Source organism: Ascochyta rabiei, chromosome 4, assembly GCF_004011695.2.
Source record: "Ascochyta rabiei chromosome 4, complete sequence".
In the NCBI taxonomy this organism is placed as follows: Eukaryota; Fungi; Ascomycota; class Dothideomycetes; order Pleosporales; family Didymellaceae; genus Ascochyta; species Ascochyta rabiei.
This window is the reverse complement of record NC_082408.1, coordinates 1,515,775-1,532,968: the sequence shown is the minus strand read 5'-3', so window position 1 is coordinate 1,532,968 and position 17,194 is coordinate 1,515,775. Positions and strand designations below refer to the sequence as shown.

At 50.9% G+C, this 17,194-nt stretch overlaps 6 protein-coding genes across 7 annotated transcripts, besides 1 other annotated feature; 4 read left to right on the top strand and 2 right to left on the bottom strand.

Annotated features, from left to right (window-relative positions):
• Window positions 1-34: 34 nt before the first annotated feature.
• Window positions 35-1,108, top strand: EKO05_0002915 (uncharacterized protein; the record flags this gene model as incomplete). Its single annotated transcript, XM_038945167.1, has 1 exon — window positions 35-1,108. The coding sequence occupies one exon, from the start codon at window positions 35-37 to the stop codon at window positions 1,106-1,108; it is 1,074 nt and encodes a 357-aa protein (XP_038801479.1).
• Window positions 1,109-2,386: 1,278 nt separating this feature from the next.
• Window positions 2,387-2,902, bottom strand: EKO05_0002914 (Microsomal epoxide hydrolase; the record flags this gene model as incomplete). The annotated part of the gene is made up of 1 exon (XM_038945166.1): window positions 2,387-2,902. The coding sequence occupies one exon, from the start codon at window positions 2,900-2,902 to the stop codon at window positions 2,387-2,389; it is 516 nt and encodes a 171-aa protein (XP_038801478.1).
• Window positions 2,903-5,102: 2,200 nt separating this feature from the next.
• EKO05_0002913 (Carbonic anhydrase) lies at window positions 5,103-5,656 on the top strand (the record flags this gene model as incomplete). The annotated part of the gene is made up of 2 exons (XM_059636047.1): window positions 5,103-5,250; window positions 5,298-5,656. 2 exons carry the CDS (start codon window positions 5,103-5,105, stop codon window positions 5,654-5,656), a joined length of 507 nt encoding a protein of 168 aa, XP_059492030.1.
• A 278-nt stretch (window positions 5,657-5,934) lies between these two features.
• On the top strand, window positions 5,935-7,278 carry EKO05_0002912 (uncharacterized protein; the record flags this gene model as incomplete). Its single annotated transcript, XM_059636046.1, has 1 exon — window positions 5,935-7,278. One exon carries the CDS (start codon window positions 5,935-5,937, stop codon window positions 7,276-7,278), a length of 1,344 nt encoding a protein of 447 aa, XP_059492029.1.
• A 330-nt stretch (window positions 7,279-7,608) lies between these two features.
• EKO05_0002911 (uncharacterized protein) lies at window positions 7,609-10,140 on the top strand (the record flags this gene model as incomplete). The annotated part of the gene is made up of 3 exons (XM_038938019.2): window positions 7,609-8,670; window positions 8,719-9,830; window positions 9,879-10,140. 3 exons carry the CDS (start codon window positions 7,609-7,611, stop codon window positions 10,138-10,140), a joined length of 2,436 nt encoding a protein of 811 aa, XP_038801477.2.
• Window positions 10,141-15,084: 4,944 nt separating this feature from the next.
• Window positions 15,085-16,754, bottom strand: EKO05_0002910 (peroxin; the record flags this gene model as incomplete). 2 transcript variants are annotated; one of them, XM_038937876.1, is made up of 3 exons in its annotated part: window positions 15,085-15,688; window positions 15,757-16,159; window positions 16,211-16,754. In XM_038937876.1, the coding sequence occupies 3 exons, from the start codon at window positions 16,752-16,754 to the stop codon at window positions 15,085-15,087; spliced, it is 1,551 nt and encodes a 516-aa protein (XP_038801476.1). The 2 variants fall into 2 exon arrangements, with proteins under 2 accessions (XP_038801476.1, XP_059492028.1); XM_059636045.1 differs by having other exon boundaries at window positions 15,085-16,159.
• Window positions 16,018-16,068: a tandem repeat.
• Window positions 16,755-17,194: the final 440 nt, after the last annotated feature.

Here is a 17,194-nt window from a genome sequence, read left to right as displayed (position 1 = left end):
CGTTGCACTGTTCGTAGTGGGATAATTCATTGCCATGTCTTTGGACTTCTCACAGTATGGCGGCCCGTCGGAGGAGTGGCTGGCGATCGAGAAGACACTGCCAGCATTGACCTTCGACACAAACACGGATATCGTTGTGCTCAAGAATGCCGTCAACAAGGAGCGCGAGGAAATGACGGCTGCCGGCATGAAGTTCCTGGCCCCACATGTCCACACCACTGACTACACCATCCCAACACGCGATGGTTCTACAATCGAAGCTCGTAGCTATCGCTCGATCAAAAAGGACAAGTCAGAGAAGCTTCCTGTCTACGTATACTTCCACGGAGGTGGTTTCATCTTTGGCAGCATAAGCAGTGAGGACTTCGTCTGCGCCCAGACGGCAATCAACGCTGGCGTTCTTGTTGTGAACGTTAACTACCGACACACACCTGAGCATACCTTCCCCACTGCGTGGCACGACTCTCAGGATGCTTTTGCTTGGGTACACAAGAACATTGACGAACTCAACGGTGATCCTTTGAAGGTTCTGGTTGGTGGTGTCTCCGCAGGCGGGCAGCTCGCGGCATCCCTCACGCTGGAGAAGCATCTCGGAAAAAGCGAAGTCTTGAAGGGTCTTCCAGATCTCGCCGGACAGATTCTGATTATTCCTTGCTTGTCGAGTCCAGATACGTACGACGAGGGACCAGGCCGAAAATTGAAGCCTGGGAAATCTTCGTACATCGAGAACGAGCATGCACCGCTGCTACCGAAGACGACTGTAGAGGCCTTTACCGCATTGTTGAAAACGCCAAAGGTAGATCTACGAGACACCAAAATCAACATTGTAAATGCAACGGAAGATGAAGTACGCGGCTTGCCTCCTACGGTCTTTGGCATCGCCGGGTTGGACCCCTTGCGAGACGAAGCATTGCTGTACGCAAAGTTGCTCGCCGAGCAAAATGTACCTACAGACATCAGGTTGTTCAAGGGAGTACCACACGGACATCGTAGGTTCGGCAAGGCGCTGAAGGCCTCCGATCACTGGGATGAGTGCGTCGATGAAGGCATCCTGTGGGCATTGTCGAAGCCTGAAGCGACTGGGAAGTTCGAAGTCAAGCTGCCCTAAATTTTTGTATAGTTATAGCAAGTCCAGAATCGACATGCATTGCTGTGCATGCAGTTCGTTGACATGATTGTTACGTGGCTTCAATTGGCGTACATTGGCTGTGTATTGGTTTTATGTTGAATTTGACCTATTGTTCCGAGTCACCTCAGGGCACATGAGAAGAGAGACAGCTCCCCTTTAATGTCAAATTGCAGATGTTGCGCACCAGCCATCGTAGGAGGTGCATCTCGCCACTATCTAGCGATCCCGCCGTGCCTCGTGCCGGAATCTTCTTTGTGCCAATAAGGCCTAGCTCGATCTTTGAGGAACTTTTGTAATTGTCTTGTTTAGCAAAAAGTGGTATTTGCCGCACGTTCGCAGTGCTGTAGCTAACGATGAACCTGCACCAACTTTCGCGACATCTCGCCTTGCCCCCGAAAAGCGCCTGTCTTTGGCTATGGTTGGCGGACCTTGTATCATTATTGGCCTTTTCATGTAAGCCGAACTCATATATAAACGTGAAATCATACTGACAGAAATTAGGTACGGATGGACAGCTACGTATCGTGTACATTGGATTGCACCAACCATCGCTGAAGGCCTCTTTAGCTTCGGAAACATGCTCGTATTCATGGCCTGCATGATTTACATCACCGGCACACACGGTCCGCTCTATAGCGCAAGTGTCATGGCTTCAAACGCGATCTTGAGATGCGTCTTAGGAGGCACATTTCCGCTGTTCGCCGTGTAGATGTTTCGTAGATTGGGACCTCAGTGGGCTTGCAGTTTACTCGGTTGCCTGGGTAAATCAGGCTCGAGCATCCCGTTTGTGCTGGCGGAATTTGAGCCCAGTCTTAGAAAGAGCAGCGGCTACAAGGGAGATGGTTGAGAACAGCCTTTGATGCTCTGCACTCTACAAATCTTCATCGGATTAATGCATGGTGGATTCCTTTTGAATGCGTCCCTGTATACATGCGTGATCGTTCGTAGTGCTGAATCAAGTTAGAGTTCTCATGTTTTTAATAGGCACCTCATGCGGAGAGCCATGTATCTCACTTGAACAGTGGTAAACGCTCCGAATGGTAACAAGGATTGACATAGTAACTTGAAACCCTCGTCTGCGAATTTGCTGAATAGCTACATCGCGGTCCGGATCTGCCTACCGTGTATACTCAATGCTTATGAAAAAAGTCCAGCACACCTCTCACGAAGCCGTCTAGATTCTCTTCCGCAATCCAATGTCTGCTTTCTTCAACCTGCAATACCTCAGCGCTGTCATACGTTCCCTCCATCATGGTATCAGCGAGCTTTGCTAACCCACTTTGAGCGCCCAACATCACAAGCGATGGGACCTTCACTTTCGCGTTCTCTTTCAACCACTTTCTGTTTTCTTCCGCATCTTGCTCGAACGAGCGGTAAACTTCCGAACCTGCCCTGATAGCGCCGGGTTGCGAGAAGTTGCGAGAACGCAAGCGTGTAAAAACCAGCATCTTCTACTGTGATACCCATACTGTTGTATGCCAGTCTGTGGTAAAAGTGTGTAAGGTACTCAAGCTCCTTACCAGCGATCAAGGTCTCGGGCAGATCACGGATCTGATGGAACACGAAATGGAACAGAGCCGGCGTAGGTTGGTTCTCTTCATAGTTCGACGTTTCTGGGAGTGGGAATTCGCTCCAGATGACACTGGCTACATCGCTAGCGTAGCGCAATGCGTATGTAAATGCGATCATGCCTCCAATATCGTGGCCAACGATGTGGATCTTTTCTCTGATGCCCAGGTACTCCTGGGTCAGGATGTGGAATTCCTCGGCCATTTGAGTCTTAATGTAACCTGCCAATGGCCTCGAAGACTATCCCGCGCCGCGGTAGTTTGGGGCGATGACTCGGTATCCGGCTTGATGAAGGGGGGTGATGACCTTGCGAAATTGGTACGAGGTCTCTGGGAAACCGTGTACTAGGAGAAACGTTTGTTGGTTCTTCTTTGGCTCGGATGAGCTGTCGATATATCCCAAGCGGAAGTCTTCCTTGTTTCTAGTTGTGACGGTCATAACACGTTGGTGCCATGTCAGGATAGACAATGGTTGCGAGAAAGTCATCTTATATGGTTTAGAATGTAAAGAATGTGCGACACCAAAGATGGACGGTCATACATATGAACGAGATTTCCGGTTTGTGTTGTAATAGAGGGAGCAGATCAAGTGTCCTTATTGTTGTTGAAACCGAATAAAAGCTCAACACGTACCTACAGAATGGAAAGAGTCTATCATACAGACGGCTACGAACCCGGGCTTCTTCATCCAGGCACATTGCACTTCCCTCAGAGCAAGCAGCCAAATTGCACACTTCATACTTAAGTAATGCAATGCGTCTTCAAAAGCGTCATTCCCATCGGTGATGATGACCAAAGTCCTAAGGTTCTCGGGTAAGAGTGCAGATAACGCAGGTCGTTTGGAGAGCATGTCGTTGACCCATAGCAAAAGTCCGATGACATTGAGATAGCTTGGCACCTTGAAATAGGGAAGACTGCCGAGAGTGGGGATCAGTCTACCTGGGTCGACACGACACATTTGTCCCAAAGTGTCAACAGTGACATGAGCCAAATGTTCTGGAACGGCTTTAGGGCTCTGAGAAGGCGAGGGAAATAGACATCGTGACACCCATTCCAACATTCGATTTATTTCCAAGTACAGCTGAAACGCTCAACAAGTAGCAGCTGTGAGTAAATTGGGGTTGAGCCTCACTTTCTCAGCCAAAGGTTCCGTTCAGTAGATCGGTTGGAGCCTCGAGAGCTCGATATTGGAAGAAATGCTCTGAACCGTCCTTGGAGGCTACCCTGAGCGTAACAGTGAAATTGTGCTGATTCTGCCGGGTGGATGCCTTGGTATTGAGGTCAGGCGCACTTATCTACCATTCTGTTTGTAGATCAATAAATTCTACTGAGGAACTCGCGGCGACAGATCGGGTCTTGAGTGGCTTGTACAAGTCCATTGGATAAGTCCTCGAAGTGCAGGAAATCAAGGTTTCAACAGCCACCATGCCCACTGGTCTGTAATGCAAGCATTTTACCTGGCATGTACAGAAGGGTCGTTCACCTTCACCCCAGGTTCAGATGCCATATTTACCTCGCTTGTCAATACACGGTCCACCTTCTGAGCAAACTCAGACTTGACCTTGCAATCAGTGCCCTACTCATCATCCTCACAAGTCGATGTGAAGATCTTCACCAGTATCCTCGCCCGGTTTATCTTCATAGCAACCATGATTGCTGTTGCTCTTCCCCAACTGCCCACGTGCACCTTCGACCCCATCAAAGGCGGATACGTGTGTGCAACAAACTGTATCCATATGTTGTCGCGGCCGCTTCCCCTGACATGGATACGGCCCCGGTCGACGCCGCAGCTGCCAAGTGCGGTAAAGAAGGCCTCCCCAAGTGTATCCGAGAGTGCTAGGGCTCTGCATGCAAGAACAGCAAATGAGAGGTAGTCCATCGCTGCGCCACGAGCCAGCAATACGACATGAAGAACGGTAACTTCTGCCACCGCACTCGTGGCCCAGGCTTCGCCTGCTAGAGCAGTGCTGTCCTCTGACAAACCGGACACTTCATATAAGTCACGATATGCCTCTAATCCCTTGCTCTTCTGCTGATTTTGTAAAGTTGCGATTTGGACCTGGGCAAGGCTGGTAGTCGATACTCGAACCATTCCAATACTCAACCCGGCGCAATGTCCACATCAACAGACGTCGGTCTGTGAACTGAGGATGGGATACTTATTCAAGGGACGGTTCGAGATACAAGCCAATGTCGGTTGTTGCCTTGTCTTGCCAAGGGTTCGACTGTTCTTGTCGTGGCGCAATCAGACCCCGCAATGTCGTTACGTGATCGCCAGCTGGATGTTGGAACTCCCGAGCTGCCAGTAAATGCGCGCAGTAGGTATATATACTCGTGGGACCCATCACAGTGCTCTGATCATACGACGCTGTCTAAGCTATCCTAAACCCTAGTCACCAGTCACGATGTCGACCAATGGCACGCAGAACCTAGAGCAGGGCAACAGAACTTATGTCGCGGGGTTCACACAAGGGGACCTAGCGCTTCCGCCTAGCCAGAAATATGCAGTTTTGACTTGCATGGATGCTCGCATAGACCCAGCCGCTGCCTTTGGTACGTCCACATCGTACTGACTGGCGTGTTCAAGCTTACACGAACAGGAATTCCCCTCGGAGCAGCTCATGTCATTCGAAACGCTGGCGCATCGGCTCGCGATGCTTTTCGATCTCTCGTTATATCGCAGCAGCTATTAGGCACAACTGAAGTGCTGATCGTCAAACATACTGGATGTGGAATGCTCACGTTCGACAATAAGACGGCCAAGGACCTCGTCAGGAAAAACAAGGGAGAAGTTGCCGCTAAGGAGATCGATGACATCGACTTTCTGACGTTCCAGGACCTCGAGGCGAAAGTCAAGGAGGACGTTGAGTGGCTGAAGGGCACTGCTGTTGAGGAGGGTGTGAGAATAACTGGGTGGGTGTACGAGGTAGAGACCGGGAGGACCAGACAAGTGGTCTGATCTCGGTACCCTTGCATTTTCTGCTAATACCAGTCCAAAGTGTGATGATTGCATGGACCCAAACACACCCTGAACAAACATGGTGACGAAAGCCGTCGAAGATTGCTTGTGCAGAAAGATTGCTAACCTGAACAGCACTAGCGCAGGCGCCAGTAGTGTCGCTCCTTCCCAATTCTTCCCTTCCAGCACTACACTCAACTCAAATCAGCATCCCATCTCGTGTGTATGTAGATTCAAGGCCTTGTATCGTTCAACGCTTGTTTCTTTCTCAACCAAACATGCCTTCTCTCTGCGACCTACCGGATGAAATCCTCCTAGAGGTCGTGCGCTGCCTTCAAGCCATCCGCTCTTATGAAACCCAATCTGTAGCTTTCAGACACAAAGGAACCGAGAAAGGAAGGCAACGCGAAAATCATGTCAGGCAACAAACTTTGCACGCACTCTGCCTGACGTCTCATCGCTTGCGGTGCATTTCGCTACCAACCTTATATGCCTCGTCCATTACCTGCGCATCATGGGGCGGCTTCACACAGCTTCGACTGTTTCACAGAACGATCAGTAGCCCCGAAAAAGCACTAGGTCAATCCACGCACTTAGCCAAACATGTGCAATACGTCGAGAACCGGCTTGCGGACTACTTAGGCAACAGCCTTCAAGAAGACGAGATATTTAGAGAGAAATCTGCCTTCAGCTACTTCCATCTACTTTCGAAAGTAGTGCTATGTGCGCCAAATCTGGAAAACCTTTGTGTCGTCAGTTTGGAGCATGGTGAGGTATCATTCTGGGACCACCTTCTGCCTCAGCCACATCCTTCCTCGCACCTAGAAGGTCATGGTCTCGGCAAGCTCAGGTACCTTACCGTGCAAATCCATGCTCACGCATGGTCCACAGCGCTTAGATTGACAGTGTTTGAACGCATCTCACTGGCTCTGCAATCGTCTGCCATGCTTTCAGAACTTCGGGTATCTGGTGCCTCCACGCACCACGAATTCGGACTGATTGCTCGCTCTCAAAAATTCTCAAATCTAAGGCGACTGGACCTGACAGAGTGCTGCCTCGAAATGGACGAGGTCGCTGAATTTCTATCGGCTTGCAAAGATGTACGTCACTTTGCATGCAGGTGGGCATATCTGAACGGTGCACATACTGGGCCATCCAAACTACACACTGTCCTGCTAGCTCGTACAGGTATACTGGAATCTCTTACGTTGGACACCCGAGAGATCAGATACAACCCGAACATTCAACTCGAATCGAAGGTGTTTGGTTCTCTGCAACCTTTGAGAGGCCTCAAGTCTTTGGAAATTTGCGAGACTGGATTCTTGGATTGCAATCTCTCACTACTGGATTTTCCTGATCTGCAAGTGAACCCCAAACTATCTATGTTATTACCAGAAAGCCTTGAGCATATGACGCTGCTCGCACGCGGCGACTACAACAGTTACGATGAGGACGTCCTCGAGGAAGCTTCTTGCCTACGGCGACTGGCTCGCGACCGCCTGACAACTTTGCTGCAGTTGAAGACATTGTGTATTGTGGCGAGACATAATCTCTCTGCACCAAGACTTGTGACTGCATTCAAAAGGGCTGGACTTCGGTTTCACATTAAAATGGAGGACTGAGAGCTGTTTCTTGCCCCAGTCAGCTAGTAAATTTTGAGGTCTTTACCTCATTCCGCGAAACAAGCTCACTCTTTTTCAAGTAACCACATGATCCAACCTAGAATTGAGTTTCAGTCTCCGACCTTCACCTTCTGCGTTTGCGTAATTCTGTTTAGGTCACGCTTTGACACCGCCGGTAGTATAGATAACTACCATCCTTCGCAACGAAACTCACCTCTTGCTACCAACCTCACCAGACAAAGCTAGTCAACTCATTAGCCTCCTACCTAGTTTGCCGTGTTCGCTCATTCTCTTCTGTATTCGAACTCCTATAACCATTAGCGATCACAAATGGATCTGAGGTCTTCATCAGAGGGGTCTGTTCCCAGTGTCGCCGAGGAAGTCGAGGTCTGCACACCTGTGTTGCAGCATTCTGAGGCTATCTATTCCGAAACTGACGTTGCACCACCCATCCTTGCTATCGCCAAAGCCAGCTCTACCTGCGTTACCACAGCTCCAACCACTGCCGAACAGATCCCTGATCTTGTGGCCTCCGAGTCCCTTCAGCCTACAACACTGGCTACTAGAACTAAAGGCAGTCCCGAGGACGCAAAAACGCTGGAAGGTGATCGATCAGTAACCCCGAGAGGCGACGATGGTACGGCCTCTGATGGACATACAGAAGTGGTGTTGATTGTTGGCAACAAGGAAGAGCCTACGAAGGCAGAGGGCATCTCTAAAACTGCTAGCCAACACAGTAACACCCAGGAAGAAGCTGGACGCTCCATGGGTGCAATGATGAGGGTCACGACGTCGAGCGAGGGTGCCTCTCTCATGAAGGTGATTAATTCTGGTAAAGTCGATGCGGCACGAACTGATGTCACCTGCGTCCGGAACAACAAATCGCGCACGTCTCCGCAAGAGAACATCGCAGAGACGGAAGCCATGGACTTTCAAAATGCTAAGGAACGCAAGGTGGAACAGCACCAAGTGATCCTTGCGACTGGAATGACGATGCCTTGCGAGGATCTCGTCCACCACGAAACAGTGGAACTCTCCAACAAAGTAGAGCCCAGCCGCGAGAATGACCCCATTCTGCTCTCTAGGACGATCGATCTGCAAGTTACGTCCACAGACACACCTGCATCCGCTACCGATATTGGACTTAATAAAGATGAAGATCTCGCACCAAAAGAAGCGAAAGCTATGGAGATCACGGACCCCTTAACAAAGAAGCACTGTCCCATTGAGGCTGTCAAAGACAAAGAGCAGAAAGATGGTACGCTTGGAGATGATGAGAAGACTGCAATGAAAACACCGAAGGATGCGCGACTAGTGCAAAGTGTGCCACCACACATGCATTTAACCTCGAAGTCAGCAAACGTGCAACCATATGACCCACCAAACACGAGGGTAAGCTTATGAGATTTCCTTGTTGCTTAAGAAACTAACATGATTTAGCGTGAATGGCCGGCTCCTGGCCCACGCGGACCTCGTGCTTACTATCCATCTGGTGGACACCAGCCCTCTCGACTTCCCTTGGACTACGATGAGCTCCAACGAACAAAGGCTCAGCTCTCGAAGACTCGTAACAATCTCGATTGCGAACGCAATACCAATGCGGAGACGCAGAAGACCGATGGAGCGGAGAAGCAAGCATCCATTGATGCCGCTATGTCTAACATGCTGACTGATCTCCTTCATAAACAGGCGGAAGCGCTCACTGAAAAAGCAAAGGTCCAAGAGAAAGAGCGTGACTTGCACTATCGTGAGCGGAGGATCGTGCAGCTTGAAGAATACCTCTCTGATGGGCAGAGGCAGCTCAAGTACCAGCTCGAGCAGCAGGGCATTCGTCCCATGAGTGTCGTTGAACAGGCGAATCTGCGCCGTGAGCTCGAAATCAAGGTTAGACATCAACTTTCTGATATCGAGGGCAATATCGCTATTCAAGAGGAGCGTCTCCGTAATCAGGAGGCCGCCCAGAAGATTCGAGAGCAACAGTACAAGGCATGGGTCTGTGACGCTGTTGAAGCCGAAGTTCGTGTGCAGATTGCGAAAGACGAACAAGACATGACTGCAGATACCAAGGCTGCAGAGGTGGTCTGCGAACGTAGTCTTGCTCAAGGTCAGCACATTACAGGTGATCACACTTCTGGCGTCACATTAGAGCAAGAATTCTTAAAGGGGTATGCTGCATGCTCTCGCTCCCAGATTGCTCTGTACAACATGCGCAGTGGTCTCCTTGCGACTGACAGCCCAGAGCTTGCGTTTCTATACGATCTAACGCACCCAGAGAATCTACACAACATTGGCGTCCAGATTGGTCGCATGGAAGATGTGTCAGAGAAGGTCAAGGCCGAGGCGATGGAAGCGAACATCTGTCACAAATCAGCGAAAGACGGTGAACCTCAGGCAGTTGTCGCTCATCGAGGTCGCGGTCAAGCCAAGTTCAACAATGCCGGTCCACTCCGCTCCACCCAAACCATAGACCACCCAGAGAAGGTACACGACACGCAGCGTTCAAAACAGCTGCAGGAAATTCAGAAGGAGCAGCAAGAACAGCCGCTACGCAAGTAAGTAGTCAACCCAGGTACATGAGCTATTTACTGATCACGTAACAGCTCCGTTCCTCAACGTTCCACCTTCGCTGGTGAATTACGTGGCTCGTCAGTGACTTCAAAGGCAATTTTTGCAGGTTGCATCAACTCACCGTCCAGTTCAGACGGTCAAGCTACTATCTACGGTAGCATCGGTAATGGTACTACTAAGGCAGGTTCGAAGGGTAGCGTGGGCGAAGGTGTCTATGCCGGGCGTCGCATCGTCCGCTACGAACAAGACTCTGATGTCGAACCCGCATCTCCTAACCTGATCGACCTTTACTAGGATTTTCAAGCGAATTCTTCATAAGTGCGATTGAAAAGGCTATGAAAGGCATAGGCAACGGGCCTGATTCGATACGAGCGAGTAAGCACTCAGAAGCAGCGGCTCAGATAGGAGCTGACCAAATGTGGAGAGCTGGACGCTTACGGTCTGGCTATTTATTTCCCAACAAGATTCTGGAATAATATCAGTCCAGAAAGTATCTCACAATGCTTTGCGCTCCGACCCCGTTATATCCTCTAATCAGACCTGATTACCTTCAGTCTATGTCGAGCGCACGGCTCTCTTCTCTCGTTCTTTAGATTGTAAGAAAATCGAATTTTCGGTTCAACTTAGCAATGTGAAAAAGCCTGCAGGTGTCCTTTTTTTTTGATAAAGTTTTGCGGTAGCGATGACATAGATTCGACCACGTAACTTTGGCTGAAGAAGCCCGGTTACGAAACTGTCACTCTGAGCCCGAACCATGGCTCAATACCTTGTGGTAGAATATACTTTCTTTTCGGTTTAAAGCTTTTAAGGTATACAGCACCGCCCGTCTCCACGTTCACGGGTATCCAGTCAACTTCGCAATGTCTTCCCGCTTGCGCATAGGAACACTTCGAGCGCTCAGCGCTTGCAGCAGCAAACCTCCTGATTCAAGCAGACAGCTCTCTTACTCTTTCCTCACGTTGCCGGCAGAACTTCGAGTTCTAGTGTATGAAGAGCTCAAACCTACGTCCTACCATGTACGCCTCCAGATGGGAAGAGGCTACATCTCACTCAGATTTTGGACGATACCGGTTGCTATGTTACGGACCTGTCGACTGGTCAATAAGGAAGCATGTCATGTCCTACGGCCCAGACTTTATGAAATGATGCTTTTGCCGCCCGAGATACACATCGACACCACGCAGCTCTTTCGAGTGGTAACCGCACAAGTCGAGTTCGGGCATTTTATGAAAGTTTTGCACAAAGTTTCTCGGAATCGAGGTACAGTCACTACACTGGGCAATGAAAAGGTGGCAGTACCCATCAGTGAGTCCGGTCTGATGGGCTGGACAAGACGCAGCACACCAGAAATGCTATGGCTCAGGAACGCCCTTCTCGTACCTATACAAGGTAGATGTCTCATCGCGTTCCTCCAGCAAGCCGAATTGTTCTTTCGAGGCGACTATGTGTCAGCATCGCCAACGTGGGTACGATTGCGACACGCTTACGGGCCGTCTCTTCCAGACACCGCAGGCCTTCAAATCTTCATCCACCACAGGGACGCGAATGGGAACCGCTGCCAACTCAACAGTTACAGTTTGGTTCTGTTCGGCATGTTTATCCAGCGAGTCCGACCCCTCACGGACGTTACACACATTTTCGAGACGACCATTAGAGCAACTGGGCCAATCAGAGTTGTGCATACTAACGAGGGGGAACGGGTCATTTCAAGGAGATTTCGCGTCCTGTACCGCATTGCCCTTCGGAACGGCCGTGTAATGTGGCGTCCTGATGATCTCGTTCCTCTCGAAAATGAAGAGGGTTGAGCATGGCTAGGGTGTGTCACAAGGTGGTTAGTTAGGACATTTCCACCATTCGTTCCAAAATCCTCCCAGCTAGAGATTCACTGGTAGTCGTCGTGACTTCATCGGGCTAGTCCCAATTTTCACTAGCTTTGTTTAACTCTTCGATCATCTCCAGATACAACAGTCGCCATCACCTTTCTCTGAACTTCGCTCTTCTACCGTTCACAGGCAGACATCAGCTTCCACGCACACTACTTGAAAAACGACTTTGCAAAGTCTGAAAGATGTTCCTGCCCTCTGACGCGTAGAAGAATGCTTCGCAACAGTTGCGATTCGATGCTCCACCATAAATTCTATCGTAATGATCGTTTTGTTTATTCAGTCGTCACAGTTGGACACAGTTATTCGCTCAGACTTGCTGCATTACTGCCCAATCTGCCTGTTGTGCCCGATTTCGGAGCAGGCTGACGTTGCCATTCCAATCGTTTGCGCCTCATTTCCCGACTGGGGTAGCATAGTCCTTGGAACTGAGGCTGGTCAAGACATGGAGGGTTGGACGAATCACTGCGTATGAAAACGGACAGCACCTGTAGGAATCAAGGTAACCACCTTAAGATACCGCGGCACCTGTGAACAGAATGGGACTCCGCTCGCTTTCGATAGTTCAGAATGGGTTGCCTGGTCCGTTCGATGTCCTCCAATTTCCTTCGGACAACTCACGACCCGTAGATTGCAGTCTTTCTGTCGAAACTTGCATGCGCTAGTTCATATAGCTTCGCGATCTTACTGTACGTTCGGCAAGCGACTGCTTGCCGCCAAATTACACTGTACGTATGGACATCCTACCATTGGTCGATGTTTGTTCAAACAGCATGGCCGCGTCGTGGACCTGGATATCTCCGTTTAGGCCAGTTGCCAGAAGCACTGACGTTCAATGCAATGGGAAGGGGATTTTTGCTTCACTATTCCTCGATCCTTGCTGTGTAGCGTGTATAAGATTGTGGGTAATAGAATAGAGTTACTAACAAATTAGGCACACTTGACAACGCACTTGCTATATAGTCAATGTCGCACCTGACTATTTTTACGGTCCTTACCATACAAACATCAACTTATCTTATCCCGCAATGCTGCAACACGATCCCATCAAGCGGACAGCGCAGACAACGGAACAGACATCGCCGTGGGAAAGCATATCCTTCATGCATAATGTAGACTCTGATGAGTTGGCCGATGCCCTCAGGACAACATTTTCGCAGTACCAAACCTTGCGCGAGCGCAGACATGCTGCTGTCATCAGTTTCTTCGAATATGAACTTAAGAGCATGCGCTTCGACAACAACCATCCTGTCTCCGTCAATACGGCACTGATATCCGATCTACTCGGCACCTGTCCGACAGACCCCAAGACCCGAATGCAAACACATGACAGTACACAATCAGGCTCATCCATGCTGCCTTCCTACTCCTCAGCAAGCTCGACTAGTTCTGCGGGACATAGAGTATCGAAGCAGTGCCCTTCGATCATATCGACTTCCTTATCTCTATCCCTGGCTGCTGACCCAACGTTAGCTGCATCCAGCACTCAGCTGGTCTTTAATGCATCCGATGGACAGACTGTGAAACAAAGGATTAAAAGGAAGATAACAACTGAAGAGCTCTCGGAATATAAAGCGACGAGACGAAGAGGCGCATGTTAAAAATGCAGGCTTCAGAAAGGCAAGGTGTGCACACCGGTTTTTTGGAGTTTCGTCCTTGTTCTAATCGCACGTAGTGTAAACACCTGGGGAACACTGACAGCATAAGCACTGCTGCTGAAGCCCCAGAGCACTTCGAACGGTCAGTATATTCACTTGGAATTGTGGCAACGTGGTATCAAGAAGATTACAGACGGCAGATGCATACAATTGCGACGCAGACTCTTCTCGGCAGTATGGTGAGCCTGTACGGCAACAACAGCAATGGCAACAGTCGCACTCGAACAATCCATCTGAAAAACACCCAGCAGTTTCGAATACTCGACCTTGGCCAGACTCCGTCGAAATAAAGTCTCAGAGTAGTAAAACTGGGTATGTACATCGGTCACCTTTGTTTGAGCCAGCCCAGAGCTCTTTCTCAGAGATTCCTTACTGGCCAAATAATGGCCCTTTCGACATGGAACCTATGGACTTTATTGCCTATTTCCAATCAAGAAACGAGCTAAGTGCTAGTCAAATGCGGACCACATTTCCAGTCTCTCCTTCTACATGCCTGTAAGGTCCAGATCAGGTACTTCACCATCCATCCCACTTCTCCGCTTCTGGCCATTGCAGCTACGGCCAGCCGGCTTACCTGGATGACACTGGAAGGATTTGAGGGCAAGTATCTACACTCTCGCGTAGGTTGTTCTAAGTTCCTAGTCGTCAGCCCGTCATCTCTTGCTGCTCAAGCAAGAGTCTTTCATGATTTTTCCTTTCTGGTGGCAGGAGGCAGCAGTGAGCTGTGTGATGCCGCTCCATATACCCCCATCCTGGTGTCAGACATACACGGATTCTCGAATCTTCCTTCAGAGTGAGTTTCTGATGCTCTCCTACCTCGAGACTCCTTGCCGTGCATGTACGTCGAATTTCCACCAAGGGCTGTGGACAGCGAATCGTAGTTGCAACCATTCACCGGTAAGTATGTGTGTTCTATTATTTTGTTTGCACAGATTGTAAAATCTGGTAACTTAGTATTACTAAGATAACATCCTTTCACATGTCTACCCTGTCAACCCTTCGTGTATGCCTTAGATCCCCCACGTAACGAACTGCTATCCCAAGCACACCTCTATTTCCAGACAAACACAACCGTCGAAACGTAACAGGACGTCCCAGTATTTATCCGCTCAGTGCTAGACCCTCCCTATCTAGCACATTCCTTTTTTTTCTATTCTCAATATAGCCACCGCTTGTCCCGGACCGCATCTCATTTGTTCAGTGCTAAGATAGTGGGGGAGAGCACAGAGGCTGACTGCGGGCTTTGTAGGACAATCGCACTTATGACGTCTCTAGGTGCGGTGGATTCGCCATCGTCGGACGCATTGATGGGTGTGTCGGCGGTGTGACACGTGGCGGTGTCGACTACTGCGGCAGAGGACTGACGCGATGTCATTGTGGCGGATGGTTCAGCATTAGTCAGAGGTAGGATACCTCGAGTAGTTCGCTATTCCTCTTGACATGAGTCCAAAGAGGGGTAGTGTGCGAAGATCTCGTGCAGATTGTTGTGACGTTGCATTGGCTTGTTGTCGACTTGGGAGTATGGAAGGTGCTAGCTCTGCCAGGACTGTGAAGATCTAGCGATGCGGATGAAGGACTGAGTGAAGACGAGATAATGGTCTGTCATCGGGTATCATTCGTTCAACATCTAGCTAAGCTAGGCCTCAGCAAAAAAGTCGTTCCCCATGCTCACGTACCTCCAAACCAACGTTGACACGCTACTTGGCCACTGCCTTGTCCCACGCACTCTCGAATCCCTCCTCAACCTCCTTCTTGATCTCCTCCTTCAACTCGTTCAGCTCCTCCACCGTCTTTCCCGGCGGCAGGTCCCTGACGCCTACAGCGGCCTCGGCCGCCAGGGCGGGGCTCTCAAACTCGAAATTACTGCTGTACACGACTGCAGCAAAAGCCTCCAGCTCGCCTACCCCTTCTATCTTCTCCATATACTCGTTGTTGGCGCCCGCGCCAATGTTGTGTGCTTGTCTGCAAAACACAGCCAGAGAGTTTGCGACCTTGGCTTTGGCGCCGTCGCCAACGATCTCGGTAACGCGCGCGCTGTCGGCCGAGATGGGCGGGATCTTGTACGAGAGCTGGGAGATCTTCACGTCGACAAGGTGCGAGAAGGCGCTGTCTAGCAGGCGGGTCAGGACGGACGTGAAGGCGGGCGAGTCGATGATGTCGCTTGTTTCGTCTATGAGGCGGCGGAGACTGGATGGAGTGGTTGGAGAGGGGGACTGCGACGAGGCAGTCATGCCACTTTCGTGTAGGACGAAGTCTTCTTGCTCTTGAGGCGGCAGAAGGTAGGTGAGCCATTTGCATGTTCTGAGGTGCATGTTAGTGGGCGGGCAGACAGATCAGATGGGAGTGGGTGAAGGTGAAGGTGAACGTACCGGCGCTCTTCTTCTGTCGCGCCTTCGACACGCTTCCGTACTTGGAGTGTCAGTTCTGAGAGCCTTTCGATTGTAATCTCCTCTCGAGGGTTCAGCAGGCCAAACACGTCCTCGACAGCGACGCGCACTTTCTCAATGATATCGATGCAGCCCCGATGTAGCAGCCACCAGCTCAGACTCAGATAGCGCCTGTTTGTCTCGAAGTCGTTGCCATAGGCCTGCTCGAAGTTGTCGTCGTCGTTGTTCTCGAGGTTGATGCGTGAGGACGAGTCAGCCGAGGGAGGTGCGGCGAGCGAGACGACGGAGGCCAGGTAGTTGCGGCGGCCCAGGAGGTTGAGTTGGATGCGTGTGAGGAGGGTGAGGAGCGAGAGCGTGTAGAGTAGGGTGAAGGCGCGCGTGATTGCTGGACATGTCAGTCGGGGTGTTTTGTGAGGAAGGAAATGGGACAACGTACAGCTGATCTTCATCTCGTTCCACAACTGTGCCTTGCTCTTCTTGCTCGCCTTCCCCTTCTCGCGGGCCCCGGTCTCAGCCCCTCCTTCTGTGGACGCAGTGCTGCCCTCGCCGTCTAGCGCAACCTGGCTTGCGTGCACATAGCTCTCGGTCTGGGCGCTCTCGCTCCCGCCATCCTCTGCCATGCCCACCACGCTCGGTGGCGCCGAACTCGCAATCTCGCTCGGTCCTACGCTCCTCGACAGCCTCTCGGCCTTCTGTCTCTGCAGCTCCTCCAGTACCTGCTCGACGGGTATCGCGTCGAGGATCTTCTCCGTCGCCGTGGGCAAAATGGCGAGGACGGTGAATGTGCAGTCTTCCTGGTTCTGCTCAAAGCGCCGGCGCAGGTTCTCCCTTGCAATCCGGTCCTCGCTCATGCGCTGCCGCGCCTCGCTGAACTTGCCCAGCGCATATTGGCCGGCCAGGTACGCTGTGCCGAGCACGCCGGCGCCAATGGCGAAGTTTGTTCGGTTGCGCCGTAGCCAGTTGCGCGTTGATTGTAGCATCGTGGGCGGTGCTGCGCGATGCCCAGAGCTTCACGTCGGAGCTGGGTCGCGTGTGGGCAAGGTTGGGGGAGGGCGTGCGTCACGTCACCCTTCCGGCTGGTGTGTGATGTGGGGGGAGTCGATGGTTTGGAGGCACAGCAGGGGTGACTTTGTCGTTGTACTATGTGTGGATTGGGTGGATTGGGTGGATTGGGTGTTGAGTGCGTGAAGAACAGGTACGAGGCAAGAAAGGCTGGTCATGAGTCGCACAGCGGCGTCGTGACGTGGAGAGCCACGCCGAGGTAATTGCCGGAACGGGATATCGGTTCCTGGGCCATCTCGACTCTCACATGACATCAGGGTTCATGACACGCTGTGTACTTTCGCAATCTTCCAAGTCGCCTGTCTTCTTAACAGTCTCTGCGCTTCAGCTGATGTCCTTTGCAATGGCTGTCGAGCCT